Below are 16,444 nucleotides of genomic sequence, written 5' to 3' on the forward strand. Positions count from 1 at the left end.
TAGTGCAGTGGGTTTTTTTGTGCTGTAAAATTTTCTCATGTGAAATTCACTGCATTTGTTACCGTTTTGATACTTTTAATCCATCCAACAGCCGCTGTTTCATTTCTATTAAAGCCCAAAAATGAAAGTCCCGCCCCACTGCTTGACATGCAAATTTTAGCCAACCACTGAATACCGCCCCACAAGTGACAAAAACGCCCCCTTAACACTGAGGGTAAATCCAGGTGAGCACGCAAAAATGATCTGACCGAGCAAGATCACTGCTCAGTTAGGATTGCAGCTGTGCAATTGTAAAATATGGGTCGCTTGGTTAGAATTACGCCAGTGCGGTTGTAAGGTTCACTCACTCAGTTCCTAAATACGCCCGCTTAGATGTCTTTACGCCCTTTCAAGTTGTCTTTACGCCCTTTCAATTTATGGCAGACATGTAATTCCATAAAGCTCCACTGCTCCCGGTGTGTCTTTGTCTCTTACCGGACAGACGAACAAAGCACTGCCGTCATCACCCCGCCTCCCCGCTGGAAAAGCTTTTTCGAAGTGAATATTGCGACAATGTTTACAGGGTTGATGTTAAAATGAAAATGCAATCCCCTCTTTGCATTTTCGTTTTAATTATGACACAGAATAATCGGTTTTAAAGTATACAATGAAAAAGCATTTTGGTGGATTGCTTTTTCATTTTAATTTTGAGTCATTTGATCCAGTTACATTTTGAAAATTAAAAAGCATTTCTGTTAATCCATTTTAATTGTCAAATTAGACATTTCGAAATTAATTTTGCTACACATTTACCAGAGAACTTTTTGAAAATGAAATGTCAAATACCATTTTCATTATCATTTTAATAAAGTGACAGAATAAGCTGTGTTGAAGTATAAAATGAAAAAGCATTTTGAAGGAATGCTTTTTAATTTTAATTTTGAGTCATTTGATGCAGCTTCATTTTGAAAATTAAAAAGCATTTTCTGGTTTTGACTTTTATTTTTAATTATGCTACAGAATCGCTTCCATAGCTTTCATGATCTGCTTTCCTTGTTTCCCTCTCAGGCTGGTTTACATTACAAGTCACATCTGTTCATCCTTGTCCTTGCTTGAGAATCTTTCAGGTTACTTACTTGATGTTTCACAAATGAACTGGTACAGTCACAGATTCAACATTGAACTTTTGACTGTTTTAATGAAGTCTACACCCTTTTACGAGGCAAAGTTCTTAGATAAAGATGAATTGATCAGACATCAAATGTTATTAATGAAAATAGGTACACATGCTAAAACCAGGAGAAGCTGTTTTAAATGGCCTCATGATGGAAAGTGTTATAACAAATTTTACAAAACAATTCTCTATTTAAGAATGATTAACATAATAAAACTGTTAAATGGTTCATTTTAAGTCTTTTTTGTAAAGGGTTTGTAAAAATGCTTTCTTGGGCAGAAACTAAAATACTAAACTATAGATAGATCTGATTTCTAGATAAAAGTTTTAAAGTTGCGTAGGAGTGTGAGAACAAAGCCGAAAGGTAAATTAAATCTCTTTTGGATGGTTTTCCTTTCGAGATGACAGTTGGCCCAAAACATCAATTGAATTGTTGAATGTATATAACAGTGTGTAGCAATAGACCAGGACTGTCCACAGTTTCTTCAGTGAGGGCCTACTGCCGAAAAATAAACATACACTAACACATAAATACTGTTATTCAAACTGACCTATTATATGAAGAACCTTGCCTTTAGTGGAGTTGGCCTGAAGGATGGCTGACCAGTCAGGAGAAAGGTCAGAGGTTGAGACACAAAGGACTTCACGTCATTCTGGTTCTCAGTCTGCTTTCGTTCAGATTTAACAGAAAAAGTGTTTGCTTACAGATGTATGTTGAACCAAAACGACAAATTATTATTTTTGTTTGGGGTCCCATAAGAGGAAACTTGTCATTATCCAAACTCTGAAAGGAGTTTGTTTCATTGTATTCTGATTATAGGTAAATCCACTAAAAATACCAGGCCTGGGAAGAAGATCCCTCTACTCTTCAAGAGGCAGACCCTTCTCTTTCAAAAACTTGTCAACAACTGACTACCACAGAGACTAGGCCAGCGCACATCCCAGTGGTAAAGTACATTCAGATATTTTGTATCCACATCAGATAGGCAAGCTTGAAATTCTCTGTGGTACAGTCCTCTGGCTTGAATTAACATTACAGTTTGGACAAAAGTGTTCATTACATCACCTCTATTGTACTCAATGTCTGCTATTGTCCCTCTTGGGAGTGAGACCCCGTCTCTGTGGACTACCTTGCCAATTTTTGTCACCATCCGACTGAATTACTCTAGCCTGAATGACGTGTCGAAGTCAGTGCTGTGGGTTCTTAAAGGTGTGGATCAGGGAGTCAGTGTTGTTCTAGCTCTTAGTGTATATGATTTATACAGTGTTTATATGCCCACCACATATCCACTCTGACAACAGTCAGGAGTTAAACAGACAAGCACACATAGATCTGCAGTGCAAGTGACACTCCAGCATATTTATTTTTGCATCACTGCCCCAAAACTAACAAGTTGCCTCACATGGGGTCAATATAGGTTCACGCTCTGATAGATCTCTGAAATTAGCTCCACAAGCTGGTCAGATCTCAATGAAATTGTGATAAGTGATGATGTTGTCATGGCACCCTGACAGTTTAGTTTTTAACCTCCTAACCGCTGCAGGACTGCTTCCACTGCACAGACTGGCAGATCTTCAAGTAAGGAGCTATCTATGAGGGACAGGTGGACCTGGAGTACTGGACATCAGTTGTCCTGATGTGCACAAAGGATGTCACCAGCACCATGACCTAGCAGGGACCCTTCACATGGATTTGGATAGCTGAACTGCTTCTCTCTTGTGTGACTTCAATTAACATGTTTGCAAACAGACAAATTGCAGACAAACAGATCCTTGCACGTCTTAGTTTTCCCCGTCTGACCTGGAATCTGGATCCAAACTGTACGGATGGATAGCTCCAATATTGTTCGCCATTTTTGATGCACTGATAATGTTACGTTGGGGTTGTGAAGGGCTATAAGCTAGCAGGGGAGCTTGTAGACAAAGGGATGATGGGATATCAGCTGAGGCTTACTTCCGCTCCAACAGCGGAAGTAAGCTGCTGTTGTATCACTCGCGAGCCTCTGACTACGGTAGCCATAATGCGCCAACAATCCACCTCTGAGAAATTCACGACTAAGAGGTGAATTTTGAATGAATTTTAAATGAATTTCAAATGAATTTCCTGGCGCTCTGCAGAAACTGTGTCTTAGAAAACGACACAGGTTTTTATATTTTGGCTACAAACAACATCTTTATGATTAAAAGACCACTGGGAACACATTGAAAATAGATCATAAAATGATCAAAGTGAGACTTCAAAATGACTTTGAGCCTGACACTGACACCGAGTAACAGAGGAAAACATTGGAGTAAAGGAAAACTAATGCAAGCCACACAAATACCCCTCTGACCCTGCAAGCTAAGGACATAAAAACTGGAATACAAAATAAGGTATATAGGTGTTGACTTTACAGTCTGAACTTTTGAAATACGAAATTAAAGAAGTACATGTGTCTGCCCCCTGTTATTCATAAATGCAGAAACCCTGCTGCATTTGTTTGGTGGTTTATTGGCTCCAACTGTAGACTGAGCAGAGGGTCATGATGTTATCTTTGAGGATGAAACCAAAGCTCTTCTATTTTGAGTAGAAATGAAAGAAGGTCAATTAGTATGGTAAAAAGCTCCAAAAATATCGATACAAGAGTATTTGATCAATGAAGACTTTTGGCTTGCTGTCCTTCTCCTTCTATTTGCTGTATGAAAGCAATACAGCAGAAAACATTGTAAGGCATCCAAGGTGACCCTTTAAAGGGAATTCAGACGTTTTTATACACAAAAAAAGAAGATAAATAAAAACAACAATTAAAAGAATTAAATAAATAAGACATCTGCTTGCCTCAAACCTCTGAAACAAATAAATAAAGGTTCAACCTTGAATATTTGTAAGAAAGAGATCCAAAACTAACTGTCTGAAGATTTAAAACATCTAGATTTAAATTAGTAGAAAAGGTTTAATTTAACAAAAATACATTTGCAACAGTAAAGAAATTGTATTAGCTTATTTTTGAGACGTTTTTGCTAAAGGTATTTCAGTATTTTATATAGAAACTTTAAACAACTAGAGGATTAAGTCTAGTGTGTTTCAGTTTTAGAAAATGTACTCCTAATGAAAATTTCAAATTTAAGCATAGAAGGAATTTGAAACTTTATCATTGAGTTTAATTACTGTACTTTTTGGGTCATAAGGCAGACTTGATTATAGGGAGTAATATTATTAATCTGAGCTGGAACCGGCTGTCGTGAAAGGCCTATATAAAATAAGAATTATTTTTATAATGAATATAAGACACCGGGTCATATGGTTAAGCAAAACAAAATAGTTAGATAGTGTAGTATAACTACACTACTGTACGGTCTAGAGGGGCCAAGAGGCAGGCGATTGGTCACATGGGTTGATAGGAAGTTTCCCTTTTAACTACAACAGGCAGCCTTTGCAGAAATGTTGCAACATGGGAGAGAATGTATTTAAGTAATTCTCCAAATTCTCAACATTAATCATTTGTAAGCAAATAAAATATGTTAAAAAAAGACTTAATTTTTCAGTTCGTGGTGTTGAAGCGCAGTTTGTTTGACTCTGCGAGGCTCCGACTACGGTAGCCATAATGCTCAAAAAATCCATCAAGCAAGGCCACTTTATGGTTTACCAAAGTCACACAGAAACATTTTGACAGATGTTTTAGTATCGTACCACATAAAACCAGTTCAAAGTCAGTAAAGCACAACCAAGCCTCACACAAAAGACACTATTGATTTTAAAGAAAATTAAAGGATGCTGTTTAAATACAGCCACAAATCTAAATGACAGAGGTTTGCTGACTACAGCCCTTCACTTTAACTGATCATTTGTCAATGTTGAACTCTTCCTAAACTCAACTCAATTCTAAGCTTATAGCAAAGCACATATTCCAACTCTGTCTCTAACAACAGCTTTCATCCTGACCTCCTGCATAACAGTGAGAGACAGCGCCGTCTCCTGCTGTAATACCCTTCAGTTTTGAGAGCTGCTGAAAGGACCCCCCTGTTCATGACATCTACAGCACCTGTCTCATCCGCAATGCTCTCCACATCGAAGGTGTCACAAGAACAGGCAGACAGCTGGTTCCAAATGCAGCAGGTTTATTAGCTCAGCTAAAAGTCCACAAAGCTAAATCAGGGTTAGGCAGGCAGGGGTCAATAAGGCGCATGGGAGCATCAGTCAGGATCCAAGCGAGATTCAGGGCAGGCAGCAGACAAACTGAGTCAAATACAAAACAGGATCAGGGTGATCAGAGGTGATGCTGTAGTATCGCGAGACCCAGCGAGACGAGTGTGGTGAGTCGACTTGGCGGCGCGTAAGCATTTGAACGAACATTTTCGATCTTGTTTCATTTTTCCGCCATATTAAAATATTTCCTGCTAACTAACATAACCTGTTAAGAGTATTAAGCTTCTGTCAGCCTGGAGGACCTGGAGAATTTCATTGACGAGTGTTTTAATACCTGCAACATGGTGAAGCCCAGAACCGCCACCACCACCCCCTCCGCCATGCGTGAACGGCCTGAGGACTCTCCCGGGGCTGTGTCCTCTCCAGGCAGCGGAATGAGCGATATCCTGGATTCGATTGATAAAAAGCTCTCCAGCTTTGATGGCCGCCTCAATTTGCTGGAGATCCTCCATAGAGAATTTCAAGGTCTGCGGGAGTCTCTGGAATTCAGCCAGCAGCAGGTGCGGGAGCTCGCAGCGGAGAACCAGGCCCTCAGAGAGACCGTCAAGATCCTGGGCAATGACACCGCCCGTCTCTCCGAGGAGAACCGATCCATCAAGGAAACCCTCCTGGATCTTCAGTCGAGGAGCATGAGGGACAATCTAGTGGTCGCGGGGGTTCCAGAGGAGGCAGGAGAAGACCCCGAGGCCACCGTTAGATCCTTTTAACAGGTCCACCTGAAGCTCCCCAAGGAGGAGGTGCAGAAGATCTCTTTCCACAGGGTTCACCGCCTCGGAGGAAGAAGGTCCGACCACCAGCGCCCGCGTCCTATTGTGGCTAAATTCGAACATTTCAAACAGAAGGAGTTGGTGAAGGGCCGCGGACGGGAACTGAAAGGCACGCATTACAGCGTTAATGACCAGTTCCCGGCAGAAATCCTCCGCAGAAGGAAGATCCTGTTCCCGCTGAGGAGGAAGCATCTTGCTGCTGGTTCGAGAGCGATTGTGGCCGTTGACAAACTTTACGTGGACGGCCGGCTGTTCCGGGACCCGGAGATCACCCCCTGGCTGTGCTGAAGGCTTTCAGACCCGCGCTGAGAACATCTGCGCTGCCCAGAAGAAACCCGCTAAATTTACTTCAATGAATGGAAAACCGGATCATCAATAATCCACACCTCGATCGCAGGAAAACAGTCTTTTTTTTTTCTTCGTCACCTCAGTCCCACTGATGTTTCTATTGTTGTTTTGTTGTTGTTGTCGTTTTCCCTTCTATCTCTTTTTTTCTTTCCTTTACTCCCCCCCCCCCCCTCTCCCCCCTCATTTTATGTAAATCACCTGGAAGCAACTCATCCTCGGTAAGTATTTATTTATGCACGGAACGGGCGCGCGCACACACAAGCGCACACAGGGGCGTGCACATGCGATCCCGCACACACACGCCGACATACTGCAATCACCTCACACAGGCTCTCATAGGACGCACGCGACACGCAGCTCACATAGCCAGAAAACGTTCACGCGCACAGCGCTTCTCAATGCGGGCACGCGCACACGGACTGGTACACAAGCACTACTTAGCTTTACACCTTTTCAGTCAGAGCAGTTATGAACAGTCTTAACATCGTTAGCTGGAATGTGCGTGGACTTGGCTCTGAGCCAAAGAGACTGAAAGTGTTAAATCACCTGGATGGTCTAAAAGCAGATATAGCTCTACTGCAGGAGACCCATTTATCGAATTCTTTGAATCACCTTATGTGCTGCTTACAATTTCCAGTTATATACTCTGCCAGTTACAACTCCAAACAACGAGGAGTTGCTGTTTTAATTAATAAAAATCTTAATTTTACTCATAAGGATACAGTTACTGACCCAGAAGGCAGATTTGTAATCATTAATATATCCATTCAGAATAAGGACTTTTGTATAGTGAGTATTTATGGTCCTAATGTTGACGACTCTTCCTTCTTTCACAGATTCTTCACCTCACTCTCAGTTCACTCTGACTCCACAATCATTATAGGAGGAGACTTCAACCTTGTTTTGGACCCTGAACTTGACAGACTCAGCACAGCAGCAAACCAGCGTACATGGCGATCTGCAAGTATTCTAAAGCAGTAACTGAATGATCTGGGTCTCTGCGACGCGTGGCGCTCATGTCACCCAAGCACTAAAGGGTTCACCTTTTTTTCTCCAGTTCACTATTCACACTCCCGTTTAGACTATTTATTAATCAGTAACTCTCTTTTAAAAAATATTCAAAGCTCCAATATCCATCCAATTATTATCAGTGATCATGCACCAGTCTCTGTAAACATTTCTAGGGAAAAATCCACACCCTCTGGTACAACCTGGAGGTTTAATACGTCTCTGTTAAAGGACCAGGAATTTCTTGAATTCTTTAAAAAAGAGTGGGCAACCTTCTTAGACTTCAACAATACTCCAGACATCCCACCGTGCGTTCTTTGGGAAACGGCAAAGGCAGTCATGAGAGGGAAAATCATTTCTTATTCAACGCACAAAAAACGCAAAGAGAAAGCAGATTTATTAGAATTAGAAAATAAAATCAAAACCCTGGAGACTGCTTATGCTGCTTCTGCACAGGAACACATTCTGGGAGATCTGAAAAATTTAAAGCTGCAGTTAAATGACATCATTAATAAACAAACACAATTTCAAATACAAAGGCTACGACTTGAAAGATTTGAAAACTCTAATAAATCTGGCAAATTTCTGGCTAATCAGCTTAAAATTAACAGAGAAAAATCATCAATCACCTCTATTATGGACCAAACAGGAAATGTCACCCATGACCCGGTCAAAATTAATAACGCATTTGAAAACTTTTATAAAAACCTGTACACACCGCAGATCAATCCGTCAGAGCAAAGTATTGACTCATTTCTTAATAATGTAAACCTACCCAGGCTAAATGAGGATCAAATCACAAACTTAGATTCTCCGCTCTCGCCGTCTGAACTTCATGAAGCTCTGTTACTTATGCCCAATGGTAAAGCACCAGGGCCTGACGGCTTTCCTGCTGAGTTTTATAAAGAATTCTGGGAACAACTGGCACCAACATTTTATAAAACTGTCACATCTATTAATGAGAGCCAATCAATGCCACCTAACATGAACTCAGCCAACATAATTCTTCTTCTAAAACCAGACAAAGATCCCACTAGTCCTTCAAGCTATCGCCCTATTTCTCTAATCAATGCAGATGTAAAAATTATCTGTAAAGCACTAGCACAGAGAATAGAAAAAATCACTCCTCACATAATTCACTTCGACCAGACTGGATTCATCAAAGGCAGACACTCGGATGATAATGTCCGTAGACTAGTTAATATAATAGACTTTGCCACCATTAAAAACCAGGAAATGACGGTACTATCGCTGGATGCTGAAAAAGCCTTTGACAGAGTTAATTGGAAGTTCCTTATTGCTGCCCTCCATAAGTTTGGTTTTGGAGAAGCATTCATCAATTGGATCAAAATATTATATCACAACCCCAATGCATCAGTTAGAACTAATAAACAGACTTCAAACAGGTTTTTTCTTGGAAGAGGAACCAGACAGGGCTGCCCACTCTCTCCTTCTCTTTTTGCTATATTCATTGAGCCTTTAGCTGCAGCAATAAGACAGAATGAGAGCATTATAGGAATAAAAACTAAACACAGCCATCATAAAATTAGTCTTTATGCGGATGACATATTACTGTTTTTAAGGAATTTACATTCTGTAAATGAAACAGCAATGATCATAAATGAATTCTCCTCCATATCAGACTATTCCATTAATTGGAATAAGTCTGTTTTATTACCACTCAACAGGAATATGGAACAAAGACTCACAATTCCAGTTAAAACAGGAAATATCAAATATCTGGGTATCTACTTTTCCCCCAAACTATCAGAACTGGTGCAGCTAAACCACACCCCATTACTGAAAAGCATACAGGACGATCTAACACGCTGGACCAACCTGCCTCTGTCCCTTATGGGCAAGGTAGCCACGGTTAAAATGAAAATCTTACCCAAAGTTAATTATCTCTTCTCAATGATTCCCACACAACCGCCATTAAAATGGTTCAAAACATTAGACTCATCCATATCAAGCTTTCTATGGAACAACAAACCTGCAAGAATTAGTCTAAAAACTTTAAAATCTGCAAAAAGCTGTGGAGGATTAGAACTACCTAATTTCCACAAATACTTTCTTGCAAATAGATTACAATATATCTTAAAATGGTTAAAAAATAATCCAGAAACCAACTCATGGTTAGACTTGGAACAGGTGTTATGTGGAAAGATCAACCTGTCACAGCTACCATTTATTAGCCAAACAGTTAAAAAACAGGATTGTTTCAAAAGCATTAATATAAATGCCACCTTAACAGCCTGGTGGGAATTTCTCAAAATATCAAAATCATCAATTCAACCGTGCAAAATGACACCCTTCTGGAACAACCCGGACATCCTTATTAACAAAAAAATGATTCACTTCCCAGCCTGGCAAGCAGGGGGCATAAAACAACTAGAGCACGTAATTATTGATAGAAGATTCATAACCCCCCAGGAACTTCAAGACAAACATGGAATAAATAACTTCTTGGAATATCAGCAACTTAAATCAAGTATTACTAAAAAGTATAAAATTAAAGACGACGATTTAAAGCTACCAGATGTAGTTACCACTCTGATTAATTTTTCAATGAATAGAACTCTCTCCAAAATATACAAACTTTTATGTAATTTAGATAACAATATTGCCCTTCCAACAAAAAAATGGGATGCAGATTTGAGCATCAGCACAGATGAAAGCTTCTGGTCAGAACTTTGCCTAAACACCTTTAAACTGACAAAAAGTCCAAATCTGCAGCTAATCCATCTCAAAACTCTTCACAGAATTTACTACACTGGACAGAGGATGTTCAAGATGGGTCTCAGTAACTCAGACATTTGCGAGCACTGTGATAATAATCTACCCGACAGCTACATGCACGCACTGTGGTTCTGCACTCCTGTCCAGGCTCTATGGCAGCAGGTATGTGCCGATTTATCAGTCTGGCTTAAGGTTTCAATCACTGCCTCACCGTCACTTTGTGTGCTTGGTGACATGAGTGCCATCGATATAGAAGAAGGATTAGCATCTATCATTTTCATAACTCTTTGTATTGCCAAAAAAACTATTTTAATAAATTGGAAAAACAAGAAAAATATAAACATAAGTCAACACAGAAATCTGCTGTTTGATCATATCAGCTTGGAAAAAATGTCAGCCCAAAGCTCAAGTAACTTTGAAAGAATTCAGTCTCTCTGGTCTCCTGTGGTTGACTCCATGACACATGACACATGACTCCTTGCCCTTCTGCCGTGGTTTGGGGTGGGGGTTTGGGGTGGGGGTCGGGGCTTCCGGTGCCTGGCGGGGGGGGTGGGGGGCTCCGTTGGTCGGGGGGTCGGGTCCGGTGCCTGGGTGGGGCGGGCTGGGGCGCTGCGTGGTCCTCTGGGCTTGGGTGTGGGGGTGCGTGGTGGGGGGGTGGGGTGGTGGTCTGGCTTGGCTTGGGGGGTGGTCCCTTTGCCTGTGCGGGGGGGGGTTGGCGGGGGGCCCTGCTCGGGTGGGGGGGGCCCAGCGGCGCCGGATGGGCTGCCCATCTGCACCTGGGGCTGGGATCGGCCCTTCCCTGGCTCTGGGACGGGACGGGACAACCCTCTCGGGGCCCCCGGTCGCTCTGGGTGTCACCCGCTTCGGCTGCGGGGTCTGGGGTGGGGTGGGGTGGGGGGCTTGTCGGCCCTGTCCTGTGGGGGGGCGTTCTGGGGGGGAGGGGGGGCCCATTATTAGTACGGGTCGGGGGGGCTAGCGGGTCGGGGTCTCCGCTGAGGCAATCAGTGGTTGCCTCGGCCGGTTGGCCTCCTCGGTCCCGTCGAGGCCTGACCAGAGCTCTTCTAGGGCCGGCGTCTGGGGGTGGGGGCCTGGGCTTGCTCCGGGGGGGGGCGACGCTTTCTGGCTCCTCTCTCTCTGTGTGGGGTGGGTGGTGCCGGGCCTGGGGTGTCGGCGCCTCCGGGGGTGGGCCCCTGGGCTGGGTGGCCCTGGCCCCTTTGCTGGGGGTGGGCTGGGGGACGGCTGTTTGACCACCGGGGGACAGTCTACCAGCTGTCCCCAACTTACCCCCTTCCTTATATAACCTCATATTAGGGTGAGGGGGTGGGGGGTCTAGCCTGCGATGCGCCTTGGGGGGGGGCTACTTGGGAGTGGCCCCCCTCCTATGGTTGCCGTATGGAGTGGGCCCCCCCTCTTTCGGTTTTATTTGCACCTTAGACATGTAGGGTCCTTGGTAGGGGGGGTGCTTGGACATCACTGCAAGCAAGCAGCAGATGTCCTCCTGGCACCCTACCCGCCAATTTTAACCGCACCTTAGACATTTAGGGCCCCTTGGTGTGGAGGGTGAGGGGACATCACTGTGAGTAATCAGGAGATGTCCCCTTAGTGCCCTACTCGCCAATTTTAACTGCACCCCCCTTAGTACACACACCCCTCCCCCTTCAATATATACATTCAAACATAAACACACACACATGCACACAAACACCCTCTCAAACACCCATACACGCACACACATTTTACAAGGAAGGTGGGACCTGGGTCCATCTGTCCCCTACCCCTTCCCTGGTGGGGGGTGCGGGCCCCTTGGCGATGGCGGCCGTGTCCCTTGGGTGCCGGCTCCCTGGGCCCGGCGGTGCTCTCTCCGCACGGTGGGGGGGTTCATATTACACCTGAGCCGGGGGTGTTCGTGTCCCTGGGGGGTGGGTCCTGGTCCTTGCCCCTGGGCGCTGGGCCCCGCCAAACTTCCAACATGGCCGAGCCTGGTCGGGCCATATTTATAACATCCCTTGTGGGCCGCCCTTTTTTCCCCGGAGTTCCCCCCTCCTGGGCGGGGGCGGCGGGCCCCTGCCTTGCTCCTACCTGGACCAACCGTGGGCCGGGTGGGTGGCTGCCTGGAGTGCGGAGCGGGTCTCCCTTGGGGGGTCCTGGCTCGTACCTGGGGTCGGGGCGGGGGGATGCCCGGAACTCCTGGGTGGTGGTGGGGTGCTCGTCTGGGGCTGTGGGCGTCCCTCTCCGGTGGGGCCCTGCGTTGGGCTCTTCCGGCGCGGCGGGGGGCTGCTTTCCTGGCTGGGCTGGGGCGGCGCTCTCTTTCCCTCTGCGCCTCCCTGCTCTCTGGCTCTGGGGGCCTCGCGGCGGTCCTGCTGGCCCTGGCCTGGGTGGCGGTCTTGGTCGCCCGGGGGGCGGTTGTTCCCTGCCTGTTCCCGTGTGGCGTTGGGGGAATTCCGGCTGCCGCTGCTGCTGCGGCGTGGGTATGGGTGTGGGGGTGGCTGGGCGCTCCTCCTCCTTCTTTTCACATTCCACCATCCATTTTAGAATAACATAAACACTCACCTGAGCACAGGTGTTAGCTCACCTTTGCACTAATAGTTTGCATGATTGAATGAATGAAAGATTTCACACTAGTTGGTTTAAAGGCATAGGTATGCGTTCGTGAACACTATCTGTTTTGTGTGCATGTTGACATGTGGACATTTTTGCGGCTAGCAGGTGTGTTGATAATATTTGAGTGTGTGTGAACAGGCCCCGCCCTTTTTGTACTACATTTGAACCGTACCGTAACGATAAACAACCAGTGAACCTGTCTGCTCTATGCTGCTTCATGGTCTTACCCCCCTTCCCCTCCTATTATCACCCTCCTACCCCCCCCCTCTCTCTAACGTCCCTCTCTCTTCTTCCCCTCTTTCCTTTTCCGTCCTGTCCAACACCAAAAAAAAAGAAAAAAAAAAAAAAACAGGATCAGGGAATCAGAAGATCACATCTGGATGTAACGCTTGGTAATGCAGGCAGAGTGGCACAAACAATACTTCGCACTGAGTGAGGCTCAGTGCAGTGCTGTGAGTGATTGAACATGAGAGTCAGGTGTGTGGCATCCAGAAACTGTGCACCGGGGCTGCTGGGATATGAAGTGCATTTAAAACTCTGGAGATAGTTCTCGCTGGTGACCAAAGGGGGAGAGAGACTTCTGACAGATTACCTGTCAGATCACTTGGATCACCTTCCAACTTCTGACAGAAGGTGATCCAAATCATCTTTACCCATCAGAGTCTCCCGTCCAGAACCAGTAGACTAAAGCTGTGTTTTTCATACGGGGTACAAGAGATGGTCAGGTGAGCCGCGGAAATGATTCAATTTCACCTATTTGGTCTAAAAATGATTTACCATTGCATCCAACTGTGTGTACATCCAGACAGGTCCAGGTTTGACACTCAGTAGGTGGAATTATGAAAGACTTTAATTCTGTGCTTATTTGATTCTTATTTTTGCACTTTTTTTACACTTTGATGAGAAAGACTTTATGTTGTTAATACCGAGTTTCTTTCTTTGGTTGGTGGTGTGCCTTTTTATTGAGGAAAAGTGCTACCTATGTTGGTTTAAAGAAGTTTGAAAAACCCTGGACTAAAGGACAGCTTTATGCAACTGGTGCTGAAGCCCCCTTCCCAATACTGCCCAAGCGTCCATCCCCCATCCCCCACATATAATATCAGGCATTTTTTTTAATGAAAGTAACTTAGAAGTTCAGATTTAGTTTGTGTTAACAATCTCACAGGTGTATTTTAGGTGAGATAGGCCCAATGTTTTGCCCCTTACTTAAAGAGAAGTGCTGACAGTGCATTTGAATTCAAGATTAAGGCCTTATAATCCCCTTCCATTTAATTATCTACTACTGAACAAATGATTAAAAAACTTCTATTGCTACCCACTATAAAGAGACAGATATAGCACAAGCCACACAAAACATGACACTGTTTCCCTCTTAAACGCTTGAATAATTGATTTTCTTCAAAAGTTCATTAAATAAGATTTTTGTCGATGAAGAAATCAAAGCAGGAAAACCCACAAACAGCCTTTCTGTTCAGAAAAGTCAGTTTGACCCAAAAATGCAGGAATAATGGAGCTGTGACCCACATGACTGAGTGATGCGCAGCAGTAGAGGTCACGATGGCTGTGGCGCGTGTCTGGCACCAGCTTTTCCTGGACATAAATGAACCCACGACCAATGAATCAATGACTCACTGAAAAGCATTTCTCGTTACTTGAAGGCTTTTGTGATGAACACTGGGGAGTTGTGCATGTGGAGCTTTGCGTGCGCTCTTACCCGCGCTGCCCTGGAGGAGTAGGGGTCCTCGAACAAGTTCCAGATGACTGGCTGCCACTTCCTCCACAGTCCCGCGTTCCCGTCCACATGGACGTCCTCGATGCCGAGCCCTCCCCCAACGTCGTCGTCCTCGTCTCCATTGTCCACGTTGAGCTCGAAGACGTCCAGCGCCTCCTCCGCGTCCCGGTGCTGCCGGTATGTCATCCAGCAGCAGGGCTCCACGTCCGTCTCATCGATGCCCCAGAAGGAGAGCTCCTCCTCGAACAGCGGCCCGCACACGTCCGCGGGGCAGTGCAGCTTCCCGGTGCGGTAGTAGTTCAGGACGTAGGCGAAGACTCCCGGGTGTCGGTCAAAAAAGTACTGCTTGGTCCGTGCGTTGTACTCGATGAAGCCGGGGACTTGTTGCAGCTGATCCAGCACGGAGTCAATGTCTGAGTCGGAGGCGAGCAGCGCCAGGCGTGTCCCCGGCAGCGTCTTCAGGGTGCTTTTGTACGTTTCGTGCCTGGTTCCTCCGACGTTGAGGATTATCCTCTCGTTGTCGTCAAACTTCCCCATCGCTCCGTTTCAGACATGGCTCGATGAAGGGAGAGTGAGGGCGTGCACTCCGGGGGTATTGGCGAGCCTGACGCGCACACTCCCACAGTGCTGATGATGGAGCTCCGCGGGTCGCCGCTCATCCGCCGCTGAACTGTCTGTCTCTACTGACAGTTGGGATGCGCCCATGGCTCCTTATCTCTTCGGTTAATGTTCCACAGCCGCCAGCACAGAGGACCGATCCTCTCCGGTGGCTCCGAGCAGACTGCCTCGCCGCTGCGCATCAAGACTCACGACGAGCTGAAGGCGTCTGACTGGTCTACTGAGAATGTGCGACGACAGAAAACCGATGTTCTCCGAACAGAAACCTATAAAACTGTCAAATCCGCGAAGACTTTATCTGTATGTGTGTTCTATTTTTTATGACTGGAAATGAGAGGAGAACGTCCAGCTGGAACCTTTAATGATAATACTGCAAAAACAGTTGACAAATCCACTACTTTAAGTTTTAACTACCTACTACATACATTTTGCGCATATTGCACGGATAAAAATTGGTCATGCGTAAATATACATGGAAAAGTGAGTTATGTGAAATGTTCACAGATGGATCACGAATTAACTACGATAAAACCATGTATAAGAATATGTAAATCAATGTTCTACCAATGTAGAACATGAACTGTGCGACAATTGCACTGTTTTTATGCAATTCATTAGTGATTCATTCCTCAATCACGTTATTTTAATGTGATATGTGCGCTGTATACGCAATATAAAAGTTATACATCAGCGGTACATGTGTTAAAAGTTCTGTAGACATAGGTGGAACGGTCATGAAAGATACAGATTTGTCTATGCATCTCGCAAAAATCACGCACAATTGCGTAACATTTACTTAATAATTGAGTATAAACTACTTAAAGCACGTGTAAACTGCATAATTCTCCACCGACCAAGAACTTTGAACACCTCAAAACCAAATTCCGTAAGGCTGAAACCACTGGTGTCAAGCCAGCCCTCTCTCGTCGAACGGCTGTCAAGTGAGCCCTCTCTTAAAAACAGTGTGCCGCGTTCTTCCGTACATTACGGTAACAGCAAGAAGTAATATTTTTTTAAAGGTAAAAACATAGTTTAAGAACTGTCATTACATTTATATGTATGTACAAACATGCCCCCGTATAAATATATATCTATATCTATGTATATATTTAAAAGTCTGAGTAAATTTCAAAATAAAACACAATTCAAATCATGAATTGAGGAGTACTTATAATGTTGACATGGGTCTAAAAATTCTGCTAGTTTTCAGTGAGTCATTTAACTTCTCACTGATAGTAGCCTACCTGGTGATGTCACAATGAAAGTTTCGGAGGGATCTGATGTGGAATTTC

General features: G+C 44.6%; 1 protein-coding gene across 2 annotated transcripts in view; it reads right to left on the minus strand.

The window, feature by feature from the left end:
- The window catches only part of kcnc2 (potassium voltage-gated channel subfamily C member 2), a 74,437-nt gene extending 58,702 nt beyond the window's left edge, over positions 1-15,735 (minus strand). For both annotated transcript variants that reach the window (XM_023952447.1, XM_023952446.1), the window contains exon 1: positions 14,517-15,735. In XM_023952447.1, coding sequence (XP_023808215.1) covers positions 14,517-15,071 — 555 coding nt within the window. In that variant the 5' untranslated portion in view covers positions 15,072-15,735. The remainder of the gene's footprint in view (positions 1-14,516) is intronic.
- Between the last annotated feature and the right edge of the window lie 709 nt (positions 15,736-16,444).

Source organism: Oryzias latipes, chromosome 23, assembly GCF_002234675.1.
Source record: "Oryzias latipes chromosome 23, ASM223467v1".
Classification (NCBI taxonomy): domain Eukaryota; kingdom Metazoa; phylum Chordata; class Actinopteri; order Beloniformes; family Adrianichthyidae; genus Oryzias; species Oryzias latipes.